The sequence below is a fragment of the Galeopterus variegatus genome, unplaced genomic scaffold, assembly GCF_000696425.1.
Source record: "Galeopterus variegatus unplaced genomic scaffold, G_variegatus-3.0.2 Scaffold335, whole genome shotgun sequence".
In the NCBI taxonomy this organism is placed as follows: Eukaryota; Metazoa; Chordata; class Mammalia; order Dermoptera; family Cynocephalidae; genus Galeopterus; species Galeopterus variegatus.
Window position 1 is genome coordinate 572,151 of NW_007726446.1, and position 19,285 is coordinate 591,435.

General features: G+C 39.2%; 1 protein-coding gene across 2 annotated transcripts in view; it reads left to right on the forward strand.

Moving 5' to 3' along the window:
• The window catches only part of GAD1 (glutamate decarboxylase 1 (brain, 67kDa)), a 39,375-nt gene extending 20,927 nt beyond the window's left edge, over positions 1-18,448 (forward strand). Inside the window, exons 7-17 of one of the 2 annotated variants that reach the window (XM_008567652.1) lie at positions 3,386-3,498; positions 4,658-4,773; positions 4,858-4,937; positions 5,161-5,215; positions 6,505-6,621; positions 7,750-7,814; positions 10,968-11,046; positions 12,241-12,390; positions 14,495-14,602; positions 16,044-16,133; positions 16,947-18,448. In XM_008567652.1, the coding sequence (XP_008565874.1) occupies positions 3,386-3,498; positions 4,658-4,773; positions 4,858-4,937; positions 5,161-5,215; positions 6,505-6,621; positions 7,750-7,814; positions 10,968-11,046; positions 12,241-12,390; positions 14,495-14,602; positions 16,044-16,133; positions 16,947-17,120 (1,147 nt within the window). In that variant the 3' untranslated portion in view covers positions 17,121-18,448. Of the gene's footprint in view, positions 1-1,916; positions 2,105-3,385; positions 3,499-4,657; positions 4,774-4,857; positions 4,938-5,160; positions 5,216-6,504; positions 6,622-7,749; positions 7,815-10,967; positions 11,047-12,240; positions 12,391-14,494; positions 14,603-16,043; positions 16,134-16,946 lie in introns of those variants that run through there. The other variant, XM_008567650.1, reaches the window with a different exon arrangement.
• The last annotated feature ends 837 nt before the right edge of the window (positions 18,449-19,285 follow it).

Below are 19,285 nucleotides of genomic sequence, written 5' to 3' on the forward strand. Positions count from 1 at the left end.
AGTGCCTTTCTGATCTATATTGTAGCACATGGTTCTCGGCCTCAAAGTTGCCTAATGGTGCAGTCTGGTGCTGAATAACTCTAGCCATCACTTCTGTGTTTCAGAATTCTGGAAGAAGGGAGAGAGGAGGGGAGGAGGGAGAAAAGAAGGAAGGAAGGAGGGAGGGAAGGAAGGGCAATAGGGGACATATTCCTTCCTACTAAGAAACCTGCTCAAGAGTCTCCCCCAACATTTCCCATAGCACCTTTTTAGCCAGAAATTAGCCACATGGCCACACCTAAGGAGGCTAGAAAATATAGTCTTTGATCTGGGTGAACAGCAACCCTAAATAAAATTTAATGAAGCAAGGGAAAATTGATATGGTTAGTAACCAGCAGACTCTGCCCCAAGAAAACTACAGCTTCTTGACAATTGAATTGCCTTAGTTCTGAGTGAATCCCACTGGGAAGATGAGCCAAACCACTAAGGAAGGGCTGAGTCACCTCCCTATTCAGAATATAGAAGGGCTCAGAACTCTCCTTTAGTGTCACTTGGTGAATGTCACCATCTTATTGTTTTAGATCCTTACTTCCAATCCCACGTTCTGATGTTTCACCCGAGAGCTTTTTGCAGGTTTAGTTTCTCATTCTCTGATTCTGAAATGTAATGTTATATATACTCTGGCTTTGGCATCTGACCAGCTTATTCCAAATCCATATTTGACCTTTGATCTCTTGACTTCATCTGGTTTAGTCTGTCATTTAGGGAAGGGGTACCTAAACTAGGATCCAGGTTGCAAGAGGAGAATTTCCTATAATTGTATACAGAGTGATATGCCTGCCCTCATTTTTTAACCTAGAGAGAGGGACCATAGCTTTATTAGGATTCTCAAAGGGGTCTGTGACCCCAGTTAAGAACCACTGCTGTACGTAAACTTCAAGGCCTTCTGTGAGGCTTTAAGTGCAGGCAGATCCCCAATTGTAAACATGGCCCAGCATGGGAAGGCACATCACAAGATGTGTCAAGAACAGGAAACAACATGCTAGCCCATTTGTCAGGCCTGGCTGCAAGTCAACAGCCCTGGACACATCTGCCACATTCCAGGAGAGGATGTCAGGACTAAGCTCATGAGTCAGGATAAGCTTGGTGTTAGCTGTGGGATAATTGGTCATTCAGACCCAGGCAGGGACTGTCAAACAGGATGCAGGTAAGGCCAAGAACCAGTTGCTGGATTCATCCTAGTAAGCTTCCTCCTCAGTGTTGGGAATGTGTCCTACCATGTCCTTGTCTCCTCAGTATGTAGGATGTCACTTAGCAGAGAATAGTCACTCAATAAATATTTGTTGAACAGAACTGAAAGAAAAGTTTAGGAACCAGGGACGTGGCATAGATAAGCAACCTGAAATAGAGGAGATCAGATGGTCTCATGATCAAACTCTGTAGACTCTTCATCCTAATCCTGAGAGTAAGGGCCATGTTCCTGGTCCTTCGATAGGGAGGCTAATTCATGCAAACCTGGGACCTAAATTGATTCAAATCATGCAGTATGGGGTTGGACCAACTCCCTGGTCTTCAGTACCATCCCTCTCCCTTCCCCATATATTGCTACCTGGACATCTAACACTGACTTGACTCAAACTCAACTTTTATCTGATCCTTGATACAGTTCCAGTATTTTGGTATATAATTCCATTTGTTCCTTGCTTTACCTGAGAGAGCTTTCTTATGTGGTATTGTGAGATTCTAGCACACACATTGTCACCAATACCTCTTTACCACGCAAACATTTTTGCCATTCCAACATTTCCAAAAATCAGTAAGACCATTGATAACATATTTTTTCAAGAATGGTTAGAAGCCCATCATGAGTTTGCCTCTTGCTACACTCAGCAGCACAGGCTAAACCAGGAATCCTTCTCTTCTTCTTCCTTTATCAGGCCATCAGACATGAGGGAGTGTTGGTTGCTACGGTGCTGGGGCTCAGAGCAGAACCAAAGCATGATTGTGACCTCCAGAGGTGATGGTAACTGAATACATGGTTTCCAAGGGTCTTTCTCCTAAATTTCCAGTGGCCTCCCAAGGAAAATGGACATATTCTTTTGAAAACAAAACTCTTTTACCAACAGATGTATCCTGAGGATCCTCCAGGATCTTTTTGTCCTCTTCTATCACCATATGATTAATGTGATTGCTTTTTTCCTCCGTGATTAAAACATAGTAGCTTCACCTGTGTCTTATGTACAGTACTAGTTATCTCATCCTTGCAAATAGCTTTTCTAAATCATTAAGCAAGCAAGAATTCCCATTAGTCTTCAACATTGGCATTCAGCCCAAACATCCTAACCAATGATAAAGCCTTCCAATATCACTCGGCAGAGTGTGTCTAGGCATCTCTCTTCAGCAAGGATGATCTGTATCCCACCCACAGACAGGGCTCTAATGCTTAAGAAAACCAAGCAAAACCAAAAAATACTAAAAGCCTCAAAGCTTAGTAAATATCTTTTTGTTTTCTGGCTTAATTTTCTGTGGATGGGCCTTCCTTGATTTCTTTTAGTCCCTGTTTTTGGTACCACAATCTTGTTTCAATGATGACTCTATCAGGCTGTGCCTCTGTTTTGAATTGCTTTGAAAAGAGCATGGCTTGCTACTTTTAAATCAGTTTTCTAGAAGATATGTAACCCACCAGAATATCTGATGCCTACAGTTAGCTGTGTATGCCAGTTGACCATCTTCTTGTAATTTATAATTTGTAATTAGAAAATCATCACTTAAAATTATTCTTGGCAGATATTGACTTCAGAGAATTATAGAAACATAGCTGGCCTTGGGGACTATCAGTAGAAAAAGGATGTAGATAATTATATTAAGATCTTTAAAACCTGGGTCAATATTTCCAATTATCTTCATAGTTAGCTTTCATATGTTTACATTGTTTTTAAAAGATAGACTTGGGCTCTGACTTTTATACATTCTACAAGTGTGAAACTGGCAGTCAGGTTTTTTTTAAAATATTCAAACCAATCTTATGTAGAACTTATAATACATTTTTTTCAATTAACATTTGTGTTGTCCTATGATCTTAAAGGTAAAAGGGACCCAGAAGGGTCATTTTCTTTCCTTCTATTTCTCTGGGTGAACCACACCTAAGACCTTCCATTCAGATGAGAATCTCTTTCGTTGGTGAAGTATCACAGAGCAGGCACTTCCGCCACCTCTCTTGGTACCCTAGGCTAATTTCTGACATTTTATGATTGGTAACTTAATGCATTTCCAGGAAATGAATCATTTTAGTGGTTTTAAACATCTTTTTTAGAACCCAAGTGCAAATACTAAGCCAGTCATCTGTGTTCCCAAACTAAACGGTTTGACTTCTTTATTTTCATCCTTTTTCTCACCACCTTTTCAGGTTTACATATGAAATTGCCCCAGTGTTTGTCCTCATGGAGCAAATAACGCTTAAGAAGATGAGAGAGATAGTTGGATGGTCAAGTAAAGATGGTGATGGGATATTTTCTCCTGGTAGGTTTCTCTTCTCTTCCCCTGACTCTTCTCAAGGTTTGCAGTATGGACCCTTGGGAACACTAAATACAGTGTGGGCTTGTGGAAGAATGATGACCTTAAATTTTTTTTTTCTTTTATATTCTGCCTTCCTATCTTTATCAGGGTGAAGGCTAGCAGGAATACATTCTATATGAACTAACTAACAAAGGCTGTACCTAAATCTGTACAAACTGACAAAGGCTGTGTCTGGATCATGCTAAACAACTCCGTTCTGTCAACAGCAGTTTGATTATGCTATAGATCAGTGAATCAAGATTATCAATTAACTAATTGATTTCAGCCAAAGTAGTAAATCTACTCTGAATTTGTAGTTCAAAGTAGATATGATAAGAATCTTTAAAATAAAGGTGGGTATTCTTAGAGGTAGGGAGGAATTATAGATGGTGATAGAGATAGTATAATTGTGTACAAGGGAAAGAGAAGAAATAAGAATTGCAGTTGTCTGAGCAGTTCAAGCAGACCACAAATTTGCCTGTTTGATTGTCAGGATAATTAATGTAAAAGTGATTGGTTTGGGTTGGCCAGACATAACTAAATAGCTACCTCAGTTCTCCTTGTGTCTTTATTAAGTTAAACATGAGAGTTTTACTATTATTATTTTAATAACCTTAGAACTCTCCTAAATGACTCAATAACTCAGTTGGGCTGTTCTTGGAAGATTACCAAGCCGGTAACCAAGCAATGTCACTGTTTCTTCTGTAGGCACCATTACTCTCTCTTTCTCTGGCTTTCTGAACTCAGGGAACAATTCATCTTTGTTCAGTAAATAGATGGAGCTGAAAGTAGAAGAAGGCTGTAACTCACCTACCCCTTTGAAGCCACTGCCTCGGCCTCCTCTTATATTTCCGTCTAGGCCTCAGGTGGGAAGGGCACTGGTGAATATGACATAATCAGCTCCAGCCAAATCTCCAAGCTAGTTCTGGTACTAAATATACTACTTGTATTCTCAGGGCAAAGGGTTGGGGGAAGCCACAATAATAGAAAAGCCAGCAAAACTTGTCAGGATATTATCCTTCCCCATCCTGACCTCCCTTGTCCCTTGAGAGGCCAGCTCAGGCTTTGTTGTTAACAATAATGAAAGGGTCCGACACCTCCTTATGTGTCCGCTCGCCAATAGGGGGCGCCGTATCCAACATGTACAGCATCATGGCTGCTCGCTACAAGTACTTCCCGGAAGTTAAGACAAAGGGCATGGCGGCCGTGCCCAAGCTGGTCCTCTTCACCTCAGAACACGTGAGTGGGGGTCTCTTGCTCATGCTTTCTGGTGTTTTTCGAGGTTCTATCTAACTTCTAACCTTAAGCTTCTGTATGTTGTAGAGTCACTATTCCATAAAGAAAGCTGGGGCTGCACTTGGCTTTGGAACCGACAATGTGATTTTGATAAAGTGCAATGAAAGGTAGGCAGGAAAGAGTGAATATTAGGTTTTCAATGTATTAAATGTGTTCATCTGTTAAATTTGTTTTATTGTGCTTAAGGACTGGCTCAGTACAGTGTGCCAAGCTGCTAATGGTCTGTTGAAAATATCCGATTAAATTACTTTTTGCTGCTGCTAAAGTTTTTTTCATGTGCAATCTCATTGATTTTTCATTTTAATTTCTTTCCTTTTGCAATAATTACAGGGGGAAGATAATTCCAGCTGATTTTGAGGCAAAAATTATTGAAGCCAAGCAAAAGGTATGTACTCAATGGTGCATCTAAACTCTAGTGAATACAAATTTTTAAAAATACCTATTTTCTGCCCTAGACAATAAAAGTCTTTGATAATATAAAATCATTTTATTGTGCTTCTAAAATTCTATTCCCAGATAATTGCTTATTTCTAAATGATTTGGCTTTAAAGCTGTGTCTACACAGTATCAATTAAAAAAAAAATGAAAAATTCAGTCATTTAACCACTTGTCTTCATTATACCTAATGGTTACTGTAGTGTTCTTCAGTAAATCAACTACCTGAGCATCATGAAGATACAGCTTAATTGAGCATTTCACTTGCTACTTGTTAGGTATAATCTCATTTTAACAAATACAATTTTAGCTTAGGATTCTGTTTAGCAAAGTGCTTCCATACCCTGGCAGAGGGCCCATGGTACTTGGCAAATCCAGCCTCAACAAACTCTATTAAACAAACAAAAAAATGTAATAGAACAGAAATATCCACAAGTCACTTCCAGGTAACTATCACGCCACTTACCAACACATTGTTGTTTTGATTACATTCTTGTACCTCCTTCTCTAGTTACAGTTGTTTGCTGGGGTCTCAACAGAGTAGGTGGATTTAAACATTGTGAGGAATGAGCAAGGAGCAGAGGTGAAGCTGAGCTTCTGAAAAACCTAAGACTCAAAGATTTCTCCAAACTTAGCTGTATTACTCCACTTCCTCATTTATTTCTTGTTCATGTCAAAATTTCACTGTGTCCACTATTAGTGTATCAGTTTTCACAATGTGTAGACCTGTTTTAAATAACCAAACAGTGCTTCAATGTAATTATTATATTGATGCACTTAGAATGACACAGCACCTAAAAAGAACATTGTCCAGATAATATTCAGAATTACCTGCCCATCACTCCAAACACTTCTTCCTGCTTTATTTTTTGCCATGCAACTTATCACTATCAAACGTACTATATATTTTGCTTATTTAATTTTGTTAATTGTCTGTCACACCCTCCCACTAGAATATAAACTCCAGAGTGTCAGGCTTCTTTAGCTGGTGTGTTCACTGCTATATTCCCAGCATCTACACAGGGCCTGACACACAAAAGTTTTCAAAAAATATTTGTTGAATAAATAAATGAATGAGTGAATGAACCAACAGAGAATACTACCACACACATAATATCTAATATCATGCCCACTTAGCTGATCACAGTTAGAGACAAATGCTGCTGCAGTTCTGCTTCACATGGGAATGAACAAATGAGAACGGCTTGGACTAATCAGCCTCTCTCTCTTAACTTGTAGGGATATGTTCCTTTTTATATCAATGCAACTGCCGGCACGACTGTTTATGGAGCTTTTGATCCGATACAGGAGATTGCAGATATTTGTGAGAAATATAACCTTTGGCTGCATGTTGATGTAAGTGCTATAGTTCACAGAGTGGCCAGTCCTCTCGGGGGGGTGGAAGTAGCTCTGCTTTATGATCTGCCTCAAGTTTCTCTCAATGCCCCAGCCAGCCCTCTCTCCACTCCACATTAGTTCCAGCTCTTCTTTGGCTCCCAGCTGGTGTTCATGACAGGCACACACCATAGGCCTGGTACATCCTCTGGGACTCATCCCATTCCTTACTGGCCAATTGCTGTCTTCTGTAGTTCGTCCTAGAATATGGTCTCCATCACCTTCCCAGGTAGCTCTGTTTGGGCAAATAGCCACAGAGTAAATATATAACTGATTTCAGAGAGAAAAATATGTAAGATACAATGTATAGAAAGTAGCCAAAAATGTAAATGCTTTGATACCTGCCTTTATCCCAAATATCTGTGACAGCTTTTTTTTTTAAATGCATATCCACTACATTTAGAAGAAATAAGTCAGTATATGGAAGGCATTATCAACTAAGAGATTTAGTCCCAAATTTTCCCAGGAACATGAAAGGTACATTTTCACATGTGTGACTGGGTGTGGTTTTTCCTTTCTCTCTGTCCATTTTCTTATGGGTTTAACGTCTCACAGCTGGACAGTGGGGTAATATGCCCTGCTACTGAACAAACAACTTAACAAAGCCTGTTGTTATGTCATGTGGCATCTCAAACTCTTTGGTAAACATGCATCATGGTACCCACAAAAATACCTTGCTGTTGCAGGAGCTGTTGTAGGACCTGCACACCCAGCAGAAGCTGTTGCTTTTGGAGTTTTTCAGAAGCTGTTAGAATTCTAGTGTCCTTTGCATAGCTTCCAGAGCCATGCCAGGGCCTCACTGAGTGTTTCTGCCTGTCCATGGTACTTTGGGCCTTTGGGTCCTGCCACCATGGCCACCACAGGCTCAGACCCACTTATCTATGGCACTCGCACTTTTAGGAGGGACATGACAAACAGTCAATAATCACAACTGCCACAGGTTGAACGACCAGTGTGGGCTCATTTTGTCAGAGAAGCTTATGTTTTTTACCTTTTGCAGTCTCTCGTTTTACTAGGGGTGTGGAGTGACTGATTTGGGATTCTTAAATGTCGCTGCTCCCTCTCCCTCTCCTTTCTCTGTCCTCGCAGGCTGCGTGGGGCGGTGGGCTACTTATGTCCAGGAAGCACCGCCATAAACTCAGCGGCATAGAAAGGTATGGACCGGACTTTGCTGGGCCTCCTTCCATCCAGAACATCAAATATGCTGTGCTCTGAAGTCAGCTTGCACCTCCCCCTGCCTTGATTCCCACCATGTATCTCAATCTGACTAAGCTCACTTTAGTTCAGCAGGTGTTTACTGAGCATGTATTGTATGATCAAATTCCCAGTCAAACAAGTCCTCAATTAGTTCATAATTTAGAAAGAGAAAGACACATAAACAAATACAGACGTCCCCAAGGTATGATGGTTCAACTTTATGATGGTGTGAAAGTGATACCCATTTGGTAGAAACTGTACTTCAAGTGCCCATACAGCCATTCTGTTTTTTGGGTTCAGTACAGTATTCAATCAATTACATGAGCTGTTCAACAATTTACTATAAAATGGGCTTTGTATTAGATGTTTTTTTCCCAACTGTAGGCTAATATAAGTGTTCTGAGCACATTTAGAGTATGCCAGGCTAAGGTATGATGTTCAGTAGGTTAGGTGTATTAAATGCTTTTTCAGTTTACAATATTTTCAATTTATGATGGGTTTATCAGATGTAATACTACCGTAAGTCGAGGAGCATCTGTAGTTACAACACAATGTGGTAAGCATAACAATAGATGAAGTTGCAGGTGCACAGGAAGGAGAAAAGAAACTAACAGTACAGGGATTGGAGGTTAAATCAGAGTTTTTTCAAGAGTGCAGGAAGGGCTGCTGATTCGTTCCACTCTTCTTCCTCATTACACTTATTGCTGGTAAAGGGGCAGGATACTCAGCTCACCTAACTTATTTTCTTTTCACCATTCAGATTCAGTGGGTGTTCTAAGCCAAATATGATTTTGACCAGACTCCTAAGTATTGATCCATAAAGAACTGACATTGATTCACTTATTCACTCATCATGTATTTACTGAGCACCTATCATGAGCCAGGCAGGCATGGAGGTGAATGTTTGGTTACCTGCCTTCTGTCCAGCCACCTGTGGCGCTTTTCTAAAAATTGCATATCTGACACATGCAGGAAAATTAGGCAGTATATGGAAGGTGTTATCAACTAAGAGATTTGCCCTACTAAGTTTACATTCCAGTGGGCTGCATGTTCATAACAAGGACTCTAGCTTTTGTTACTTCTACTGTGCTTCCTCAAATTCCTATCTCCCTCTTGAAAGGTCAGTGTCAAGGTAGGTGAGACTGGCTCGTCGACATGTAGTTATATGACCCTATAACTTGGAGAATAATACATTAAATGTCAATGAGTCAGCCCAACTGCACATTAGATTTCTCAGGTAATTTTGATTTTCCATCTTTGAGTGTGGGAAAACTTGAAATATTTTGCACTAGACTTTCCTAACATTTTAAAGCACATATGTCTTCTAAAGGAAATTGAATTCATATCATGTCTTATTACTTTCCATTTGTAGCAGCAAAGAATCATTTACTTCAGACCTTTAGGACATTCAGAAAACCATTCAAGACATTTTATGAGATCTAAATATAATTTTTTAATAACTTGGTAAATGATAGCAATGGGAAAATTGGTGAAATTCACTACCTTTTAAATATGGCTTGACACTGATGCTTTTTAGTAAGATAAGCACCTAGTTAACTTTTCTCAGAATTTTTCACAGGTCTCTTTCACAAATGTTTTCTTTATTATGCACTTAGGGAAAAGCACTTCAGGCCTTCCTCTCTTCCCTTGAAACACAGTGCACTAAATTATTTTCCCCCAATAAGACTTAAGCACACTAAATTATTTTCCCCCAATAAGACTTAAGCAAGATGAAGAGGTTAAAAATTCACAGCAAGAGTTTAGCTCTAGGGAGAGCAGAGGCAGAGTAATTCCAAGCTATGCTTGAGAAGAGATCCTTCACAGGAATTAAAATGCAGAGCCCAGCTGTGGGCCAGGCCATTGGGAAAGAGTCTGTAAAGCCCTGAAGCAAGTTACCCAAGTTTTAATCATCATACATTACACTTAGTTGTTTCTGTAATGTCCTAGCTAGTGTGCTCCTTAACTATTTAATCATGTCTGACAGAATGATGTGGTTGCTAGGACACCATGCTTGTTAAGCTTTCATTGCAGCCCAAACTGGCAAAACTATGCTCATTTGGCATTTAAACAATGCTGTTAGGTAGTCAAAGTCTAGAACGGTCCAGTTGGTCCTTGTTTTTAGGTGTCACTCTTTATACTGCTTTGGTAGATCATCACTGCCAGCCCATCCTATAAGTTAAGAACAGAAAGGAAGAAAGAATCTAAAGTCTAGGAGGCAGTCTAGTGGAATGGTTATGAGCGCTGGCTCTGCAATTAGATTCCCTGGACCTGAATCTTTATCCAATACTTCCCAGCTGTGTGACTTTGGGTACTATATTTAACCTTTTTGTATATCAGTTTCTCCATCTAAAACAGAATTAATAATAGTACCTGCATCATAGGGTTGTTGTGAGATGTATACCAGGCACTGTTATAAGCATTTTATGTTTATTAACTCATTTTATCCTTTGTTCAATTCTATGAGGTAGAAGACACTTCCCATTTTACAGATGGGAAAACTGAGGCACAAAGGAGTTATGTAATGTGCCCAAGCTAGCAAATGTCAGAGCCAGAATTTAGACTTGGGCAGTTTGGCTTCAAAGTCTGAGTTCTTAACCATGATACCATATTGATATACCTAAAAGCTCTCAGAACATTAGGACACATAATAAGTTCTTCATAAATGTTAGCTACTTTTAATAGAAGTTATTTATTTATTTATTTATTTATTTTAAATTTAGCAGAGTTTATTTGAGCAAGGAAAAAAAAATTTGTGAATTGAGCAGCTCTCAAAACCAGATTGGGTTTAAAAATCTCTACCCTGCAACATGATCAGGCAGTATATATGGACAGATAATAGAAGTAAGATACAAAACAGCTGAATTGGTTACAAAAAGAGCTTAATTGGTTACAACTCAGTGTTTTAATAGCAGCTATTTAGAAGATACAGTCTGGAATACCCTGAGACTGATTGCAAAATATTTGTTTTCTACTTGATTGGTCAATTTAGAGAAATAAGCGTTGAAAACATTTACCTACTTGAATTGAGATGGGTGGTGATTTCCTCAAGAGAACAGTTGTGTCTTTCTGATTCCTGCACCTTCTCCTCACATAGCATGTGCTTCTTTCAGGGCCAACTCAGTCACCTGGAACCCTCACAAGATGATGGGCGTGCTGTTGCAGTGCTCTGCCATTCTCGTCAAGGAAAAGGTTTGTACTCCCTCCAGAGATACACTGCACGTCCTTTAGAAGGCACAAGAAAAGAAACATGTGGGGTCTAGGGCTGGCTGGTTAGCTCAGTTGGTTAAGGTGAGGTGTTATAACACCAAGGTCAAGGGTTCAGATCCCTGTACTGGCCAGCTGCACATCCCCCCCCCCAAAAAAAGATAAAGAAACGTGGAAGTCTTTTTACAGTCCTTGTTAGCTAACTCACAAGATTGGCAACCCCATGATGGGACAGCCATTGCTGTCTCTTCTAGCTCACCTAGTTTCTCCTTTTGGTTCTTGCTGTCTACTGTCCTTTTTCCTGTTCGGTACTCAGGGCCTGTCAGTGACAGAACCTTTAAGGGAATTATTTGAGTATTCTTCCATGTTTGTACAAACAGAAGTGAGAGTGATTGAATGAGACACCCAATCAATCTCGTCCTCAGTGAGGACAAAATTGCCCACTGTGATATATTTTGAGTTCTCAGTGTGAATTTGTGATCTCAAGAGCTGAAATAAATTAGGCAGAAGAGAAACTACAAATATCAACTCACGGCAGAAAGGAATGTTGACCAAAAAGCTTCTGTAGATAGGTTAGTGCTACGTTCCCTCCTTTCAACACCTAATAAAAGCACCCTGCCCTCCAATGCATTGTTGTTCCAGTAAAACTTCCATGTGCTAAAGCATTCCAAAAAGTTTGTCTCCAACCCGTAGGAACCAGAATCTGTGCAGGCTCTTTACTCAGCTCACACATAGAGTCCCTGTTAACTTTGTAGGAGATCCTGGAGAGGTCAGAAGACTTTCAGGGGGAGGAAAATTTTTCATAGCATGGAACTGTCCCACCCACTGAGGAAGTTTGGATCCCTAACCCCTGTTCACTGAATGCCATAGCACTTCCCAATTTCGAAACAACCCAAAACGCCGACTCATTTCCAAATGCCCCTTCGAGGGACTGTGGGCCCTTGTTTAGCCATCTGAGACCAATGTTCATTTTCTAACCTGAGAGACATAGGGAAAGGGGCAAAAGTTTTTTCAAGAGTGGTTTTAGAGAAGGACATCAGAATAAGTGCAAGGCCTCACAAAGACATCGGGGAAAGGTTGCGTGTGGCCCCAAATCCCTCCTTCCAGCCAGCCCCTTTTCAGAGCCATCCACATCTCTGGTCTGTGAATACAGATGCACCATGTTGGTTTCTATGATAGGGTATACTCCAAGGGTGCAACCAGATGTGTGCAGGATACCTCTTCCAGCCAGACAAGCAGTATGACGTTTCCTACGACACTGGGGACAAGGCAATTCAGTGTGGTCGCCACGTGGACATCTTCAAGTTCTGGTTGATGTGGAAAGCAAAGGTATGAAGGGGGTAATTCAGAAAATAGAGCAGAAATGTAATTTGCACAGACAGGCTGACAAAAGAGAGGCAAAGATACATCACAGATAATTCAGTATGTGTGTAATCAATATCTAGGTAATTCAGTTAACTATATTTTCTCTGTGAAAGGAATAACTTTACCCCTTATGTCAAATTCTCACTCCTTCCATTCAGTCTCCCCAGTTTGAATTATGATAAAGTGTTCTCATAGCTTTCTCTTATAACACCTAAAAATTATGTCAAGATTAGGATTTCCACAACAATCTTTAGGGAAGCTGAAATTAGTACAGATATAGAGAAAGAGATAAAAGATAAAATTACTGCATTATTCTGAGTAGAATCCTAAATTCCCTTTTGAGGCTTCTCAGCATGGGATATATATGACAGTTTTAAGTTCTATTTAAACAATGGCTTTCCCATTATTTGTACTTTATATACTACTCTGGACAATGTATACTTTATTCTGGGAAATCCTACCACTAGACTGAAGTGTGCTGTGTCTACATTTATCAACCTCTTGGTTTGCATTTCTGTACCTAGGAAAAAAGCCAACTACTGGAATTTCCCCCAAAATATGAGTGAGGGAGAGGGTTACCATCTGGCTATTTGTTTCAGAAGTATTATTATGCAATCAAGTAAAGGCAGTTTTGATTTCACACCATCAAATTGCATTCATTGTTTTTATTTACCTACTATAAATTAATTTTTAATAATTTCCATGTTTAAGATTGGGTCTACCTAAATACAAACAACAAGGTTTTCTAGCAAAATAATCTAGTCAAATATTTCTTCTGTAGGAAAAATTTGGCAGATTATCAGTTTATTCCTAATCATTTTTTCTAATCATTTTCCTAGTCATTTTGTCTTAGTATAGAAATAGTCTGAATTTGATTTCTACCACAAAGTAATCATAGGTATTTTAAGCATATGAATAGCTATAGAGTGCAACAAAATAAAGAGCCCTATCATTTTGAAATGTAACGACCACATGGCCTGTCTCAGTAATTTGTGTCTTTGTTTTGCCTAACAATAACCTCTTGAACTGTTTGCCAGAGGTTTGGCCATAGTATATTTGTTGCTGAAGTGGGACCCTGGTGCAGGCTTCACTCCCAGGTGGACTGGCCAGAGTGTTCAGTCATCAGTGACACAACTTGGGGAGGCTCATGCTTTGCCAGTGTTGGACTAGGCTCAGGCTCATTAGCAATCCTCGAGCCAGCTTTGTGCATCTGCTCTCCTTATTAACACCGACCCACTCAACAGCCCTCATGCTGCTGTCATTAACCAGCCATGCTAGCTTTTGAAACTAACGCTCAACCAGTTTGTCAGTAGTTGGAGCTTTTGCAAACTCAGAGCACGTTCTGAGACTAATGGTTTCCCCATCTGCCTGCCTGCCTGTCACCAAAAAGGGGTAATACAGTGTTACGTGGAAGGTAGCCTGCCTGGGAGGGTGTGGAACATTTGGTTAGGACTTACTGCCAGGGAAGATGGGTTATAAAGCAGTATTTTTAAAGTATCTATGATGAAGAATGAGTTGTTTGGTTTTTTTTTAACCTATCATGGGCCAATACAATAAAGATAAATTGCTAAAAAAGACAAAAATGAAATTAAAAAATATGAAGTGCAACCCACTATTTTCTTTATTAGATTCAATAAACAAAAAATTACTCTGTCAAATTGCTATAAAAGTTTCTTATTGCTTAATCTCGATTTTTTATTTATTTCTTGGCAGACTTTATACTTCGTGGACTGAGGCACTTTGAGTAGCAGTATCCTAAAGCAAACCAGAAATAGGCTTCAGGTCCAGGCTGTGAAAAACTAGCAGGAAGCTAAAAGCCCTACTGAGAATAACTACCCAGAGACAAGAGTGCATTCAAAAGAGAAAGCGGGCACACTTTATTTTATTTTATTTGCATGCAGATCTGTGAAGAAGTTATACACATTTAATTAGATGGTGCTTCCTAACCATCTTCACGAATACTCTTTTGTAAATTTCCCATAGACAAGGGCAGCATAGTCTTCCCAAATGCTCATCACAGGGAAATACAACCTAACATCAACAAACATAACTTTTCTCTTTAAAACAGGGCACAGTGGGATTTGAAAATCAAATCAACAAATGCCTGGAACTGGCTGAATACCTCTATACCAAGATTAAAAACAGAGAAGAATTTGAAATGGTTTTTGATGGCGAGGTAGGTTATCATCATAGAACTGTATATACGGCATTTCCAGAAAAACTATTGACGGAAGCTCCTGAAGTCATATTTTCCCACGTTGCCAGAAACTGCTTCTGAATTTTTATTTTTATACACTTTTTAAATTCCTTCCATGTCCATGAACTTTTCTGCTGGTAGCATTGGGATGACTTTTCCCTTCACCTCTTCCACGACCTTGTAGCACTTGGCCAGCCCTATGTAGACAAAAGGTCTCTCCTTGTCAGGTCTGAATCCTCCATCATTCTCAGGTTTGTCTTGTGTTGAACCTCTATGAGAAAGTGTTTCTCAGTTCCAAGCTTACAGGATGGCAATATTCTTGTCTCCCAAGACTGGTTCTAAAATGAGGTTCTTTTAGAACCTAGGCTTTACATAGATTGATTATGAAGTCAGCCAGATAAAGTTGTCTCTGCTCTGAGTTCATATCCACATTGCACACAGTAAAGTATTTGTTATACCAATATTTACTGAGTACCCACTGTGTGCCAGACCCCACGCCAGGAGTGGGTTATATAGTATTGACCAAAATAGATACTGTCTCTGCCTAATGGAGCTCAGAGTTAAAGAAAGAAAGATAGAATAGAAGCCAGTGTTGAATAAAAGAAAACCCACTCATAACCCAGTATAATATAATATCATCTACATCCAATGATAGTCTATGATCAGGCAACCTAAACTATTAGAAACACGCCTGAGAATCACATAATGAGCAAAAAAGAGCCCTAAGCAGTTTAAAATCAGTGATACAGTGTTCTGATCATTGACACACTACTTTAAACATTCTGATAGCAGGCCAAAAACAATATGATGTCTGAAGCCAGTTAGAGGCAGGCACAGCGATGGCAAACACCAACTAGGGAGGAAACTGAAAACTATTGCAAGAATACAGAAGAACTCTAAAAGCCCAGGAATCTTTAGGGGAGGGACACTAAACGGTTTCAGTCATCTCAGTAAGCCTTGTCTTATGGTTTAGAACCAGTATTAATGTTCATTATGATAACCCTGAGTCATCAATAAAAGATTCAATGTTAATATAATAAACTCAATAATCAGTATAAATAAAATAAGCTGTTTCAAGCATCTTTCTGAGGCACTGCAAAATAGCAAGATGGGTAATGCATCTTTTTAAATTACCCAAATGTAATTATGTTTAACATTTTAATGTTTAAAAGTGGAAACTTTCATTATCTAGAAAATTGGGGGAACAGCTCTCTTGCCAGAATATGATTGTATAAAGAAGGCATTGTTCTCCCTGGTGCAGAAGTTAACGTTGCCTTCTAGAAGGACATTCAGCTTCTTTCTTTGATCTGAGAGACTTCTACCAACGGTGCATATGGGTTTGGGAACAGCTCTCTTTCAAGTTCTGATCATTTTCTTCGTTTTCTTTGTTTGTTTGCTTGTTTGTTAAAAATCTCTGCAGCCTGAGCACACAAATGTCTGTTTCTGGTATATTCCACAAAGCCTAAGGGGTGTTCCGGATGGCCCTGAGAGACGGGAAAAACTACACAGGGTATGGATTCACTCTTTATCTCATCTAATCCTCTGCAATTTCTCTGGCTGGTCAGGTCATCCTCATTCCAATGTGCCTTTCTAATGGAGAAATAAAAACTAAAGACTTAGCATGGGCTTCTAGTAAGGGGGTGGTGGGGAGCCATCTTGCTATATCCTTCTTGGGTCTGCATTGTCCGCTTGCTGTGGTTCAGATACCAAAGCAACCCCTAAAGGATGTGTCCCTGTCTTTGGTTGGTGTTCTTCATTAAAGGGGCTCTATGCAGGGCAATTTAATAATATGTATATTTACAGGAACATTCTATATTAAACTATGTCTATCATATTTTATTAAGTTACAGTTTAATGCTAATTCATTCTAGCTGTTGATTTCTATATTTATTTATTATTCATATATATATTTATTATTCAGAGTTACTGGTATTATATTTAATTTACATAATATTTTGTTCATCCAATCATTCAGCAAATACTTGTTTAACACAGTCTATGTGCCAAACAGTATTCTGGGCTCTGGATTATATAGAAGCCTTAATTTGTGTTGTCGCCTATAAGAGTATTTTTAATTTTATTCATATCTTTTATCACCATTGTTCTGTGACTGACTTTCAAAATTCAGTCACACGGTACTTTATAAGGGAACCTATGACCGAGTAGACTTAAATCGTCATTAGATATTAGCCACCAGGATATAAAATATTTCTTTGCGTTTATGTTAGTGTAAACACAAATAATAAAAAGCAAGTTGGCAATTGTTAAAAAGAGACGGTGTTAATATCAGTCTTGAGTTTTATTTTGTGTTTTCCATCACAAGGTGGCTCCAAAAATCAAAGCCCTGATGATGGAGTCAGGCACAACCATGGTCGGCTACCAGCCTCAGGGAGACAAGGCCAACTTCTTCCGGATGGTCATCTCGAACCCAGCCGCTACCCAGTCTGACATCGACTTCCTCATTGAGGAGATAGAAAGACTGGGCCAGGATCTGTAATCACCCTTTGCAAAACATGAGTTTATGGGAATTCCCTTTCCTCTCTGGCATTCTAGAACAAACTTCTACAAATTGCTGACACACATAGGCCATTTCATTGGAAGAAAAATAATATCTTTGAAGAATACTGTTAAAACGTTACTTAAGCTTGTTTGTTATAGCTAGCAAGGAAATAATGTTCCTTTTAAAAAGTTGCACATTAGGAACACAGTATATATGTACAGTTATATATACCTCTCTCTCTCTCTCTCTCTCTCTCTCTCTCTCTCTCTCTCTCTCTATATATATATATATATATATATATGTATAGTGAGTGTGACTTAGTCATAGATCAAAGCATGTCTCCCACCCCAAGAGAATTAACTTTACTCTCAGCAGTTATTGAAGGGTTAAACATGCTGCAAACCAGCTTGCCCAACAACCACGAGAAAGATGTTTTTCAAAATGCTGTGTCCTAGGGACCAAGGGAAATGCTGTTGGTGGGAGTTGAGCTCACTGTCAGTGTTCTCCCTCCCAAAGTAATGATGAATGAGGAAAAGCACCAGTAGATGACAAGAGTCACACCCTCCCCATTAGTGTCCTGTTAGGGGAAAGTAGTAGCAGAGTCATTGTTACAGGTGTACTATTGCTCCATTTTTAGAGATCAATTTGTGTAGATTGTGTATATTACTGTTGTCTGACCTCGGCGGGGAGAGGGAGGTACATGTAATGATTTCAATGACTATTTAATTGTAGATCAGTGAAATATTTGCTTATTTATATTCAGAGATTTACCATGTTAAAGAGGCATCTTGTATTTTCTTCTCATTTGTAATGTATCTTATTTATATATTAATGAAGTAAGTGCTGAATACTGTTTATGGTATTTTTGTGCATTTGTGAGCCAAAGAGAAAAGATTAAAATTAGTGAGATTTGTATTTATATTAGAGTGCCCTTAAAATCATGATTTAAGCATAAGTTTACTGTCTGTAGAAGAATTCTGATACTGTATATAGAGTCATATATATGGAAATCCTATTCCTTAAATAGCATCTGCTCTTCCACTACCCTTTCTGTCTGGCTGTATGACTGGTGTTCTCAATGCTTTTCTAGTAACTGTTGGATAATAACTAGATCTCCTGTAATTTTGTAGTAGTTCATGACCAATCTCTGTGACTTGTTTAGCTGAAACCTAAGGCAATGTTTCCGAAGACCTTCCGAAGATCTCAGATAAATTGACCAGGCTCACAACTGTTTCTAAAGGAAGGAAGTTCACACTGTGCATTTTAGAGTATGCAGGAAGAATATAAATAAATAAAAATATTCTCAATGGAGAATTTGAACAAAATTTTCTTCCAGTTTGTGTTTCATACAGAGAGAGAGATTTCTGATTAGAGTTTTTTGGATCACCCACAGCCCATTCACTTTCCATGAGCTGACTTTAGGTGATGCTCAGCACCCCTTAAGCTGAGACTCAACCCACTGCTATAGGTACCTGAGCCCCTCATCTACGAGATCATTTTGATTATAATTAAATAAAATTTTCAGTTCTACCCTTTTTTTAAAAAAAAGATGACCGGTGAGGGGATCTTAACCCTTGACTTGGTGTTGTCAACACCACGCTCTCCCGAGTGAGCCACGGGCCAGCCCTCAGTTCAGCCCTTAAGAAAGAAAAGCCATCCCTGTTTCTCACTTTTCTACTTGCATCTTGGAGTGCCATTCATTCAGTCACTCAAATATCCCTTCTGTCTCAGGCACTGTTCTAGGCACTGAGGTTACAGTGTTGTTTGTGGCAGACAAATATTCCTTCTAGCAGGGATCTTACATCACTTGGCATTTGTGGTATCTGAATGCCTCTAAGATCACAGAGTCACACCTTCCTGTTGCTTGTGCTTGTACAGTGGTCCCAACAAACTTCTCAGGAAATGTGTGGGTGCTGGTTCATTAGAAAACAGAGCCCACTTTCTACCATATACTAGTAAGCTATAATAATACCATCTCACTCATTTGGAATACAAATAATGTAAGGATTAGAGAAGAGTAATTTGCATATTGATTGCATGTGTAACCATTATATTAAACAAACTGGACTCCATAGGGAGTGATCACAAAGTCATTTTATTCTTTCTCCCACTGTTCTTTCATTTTTTTTAATTGAAACATAATTTATTATACTTAGTTGTGG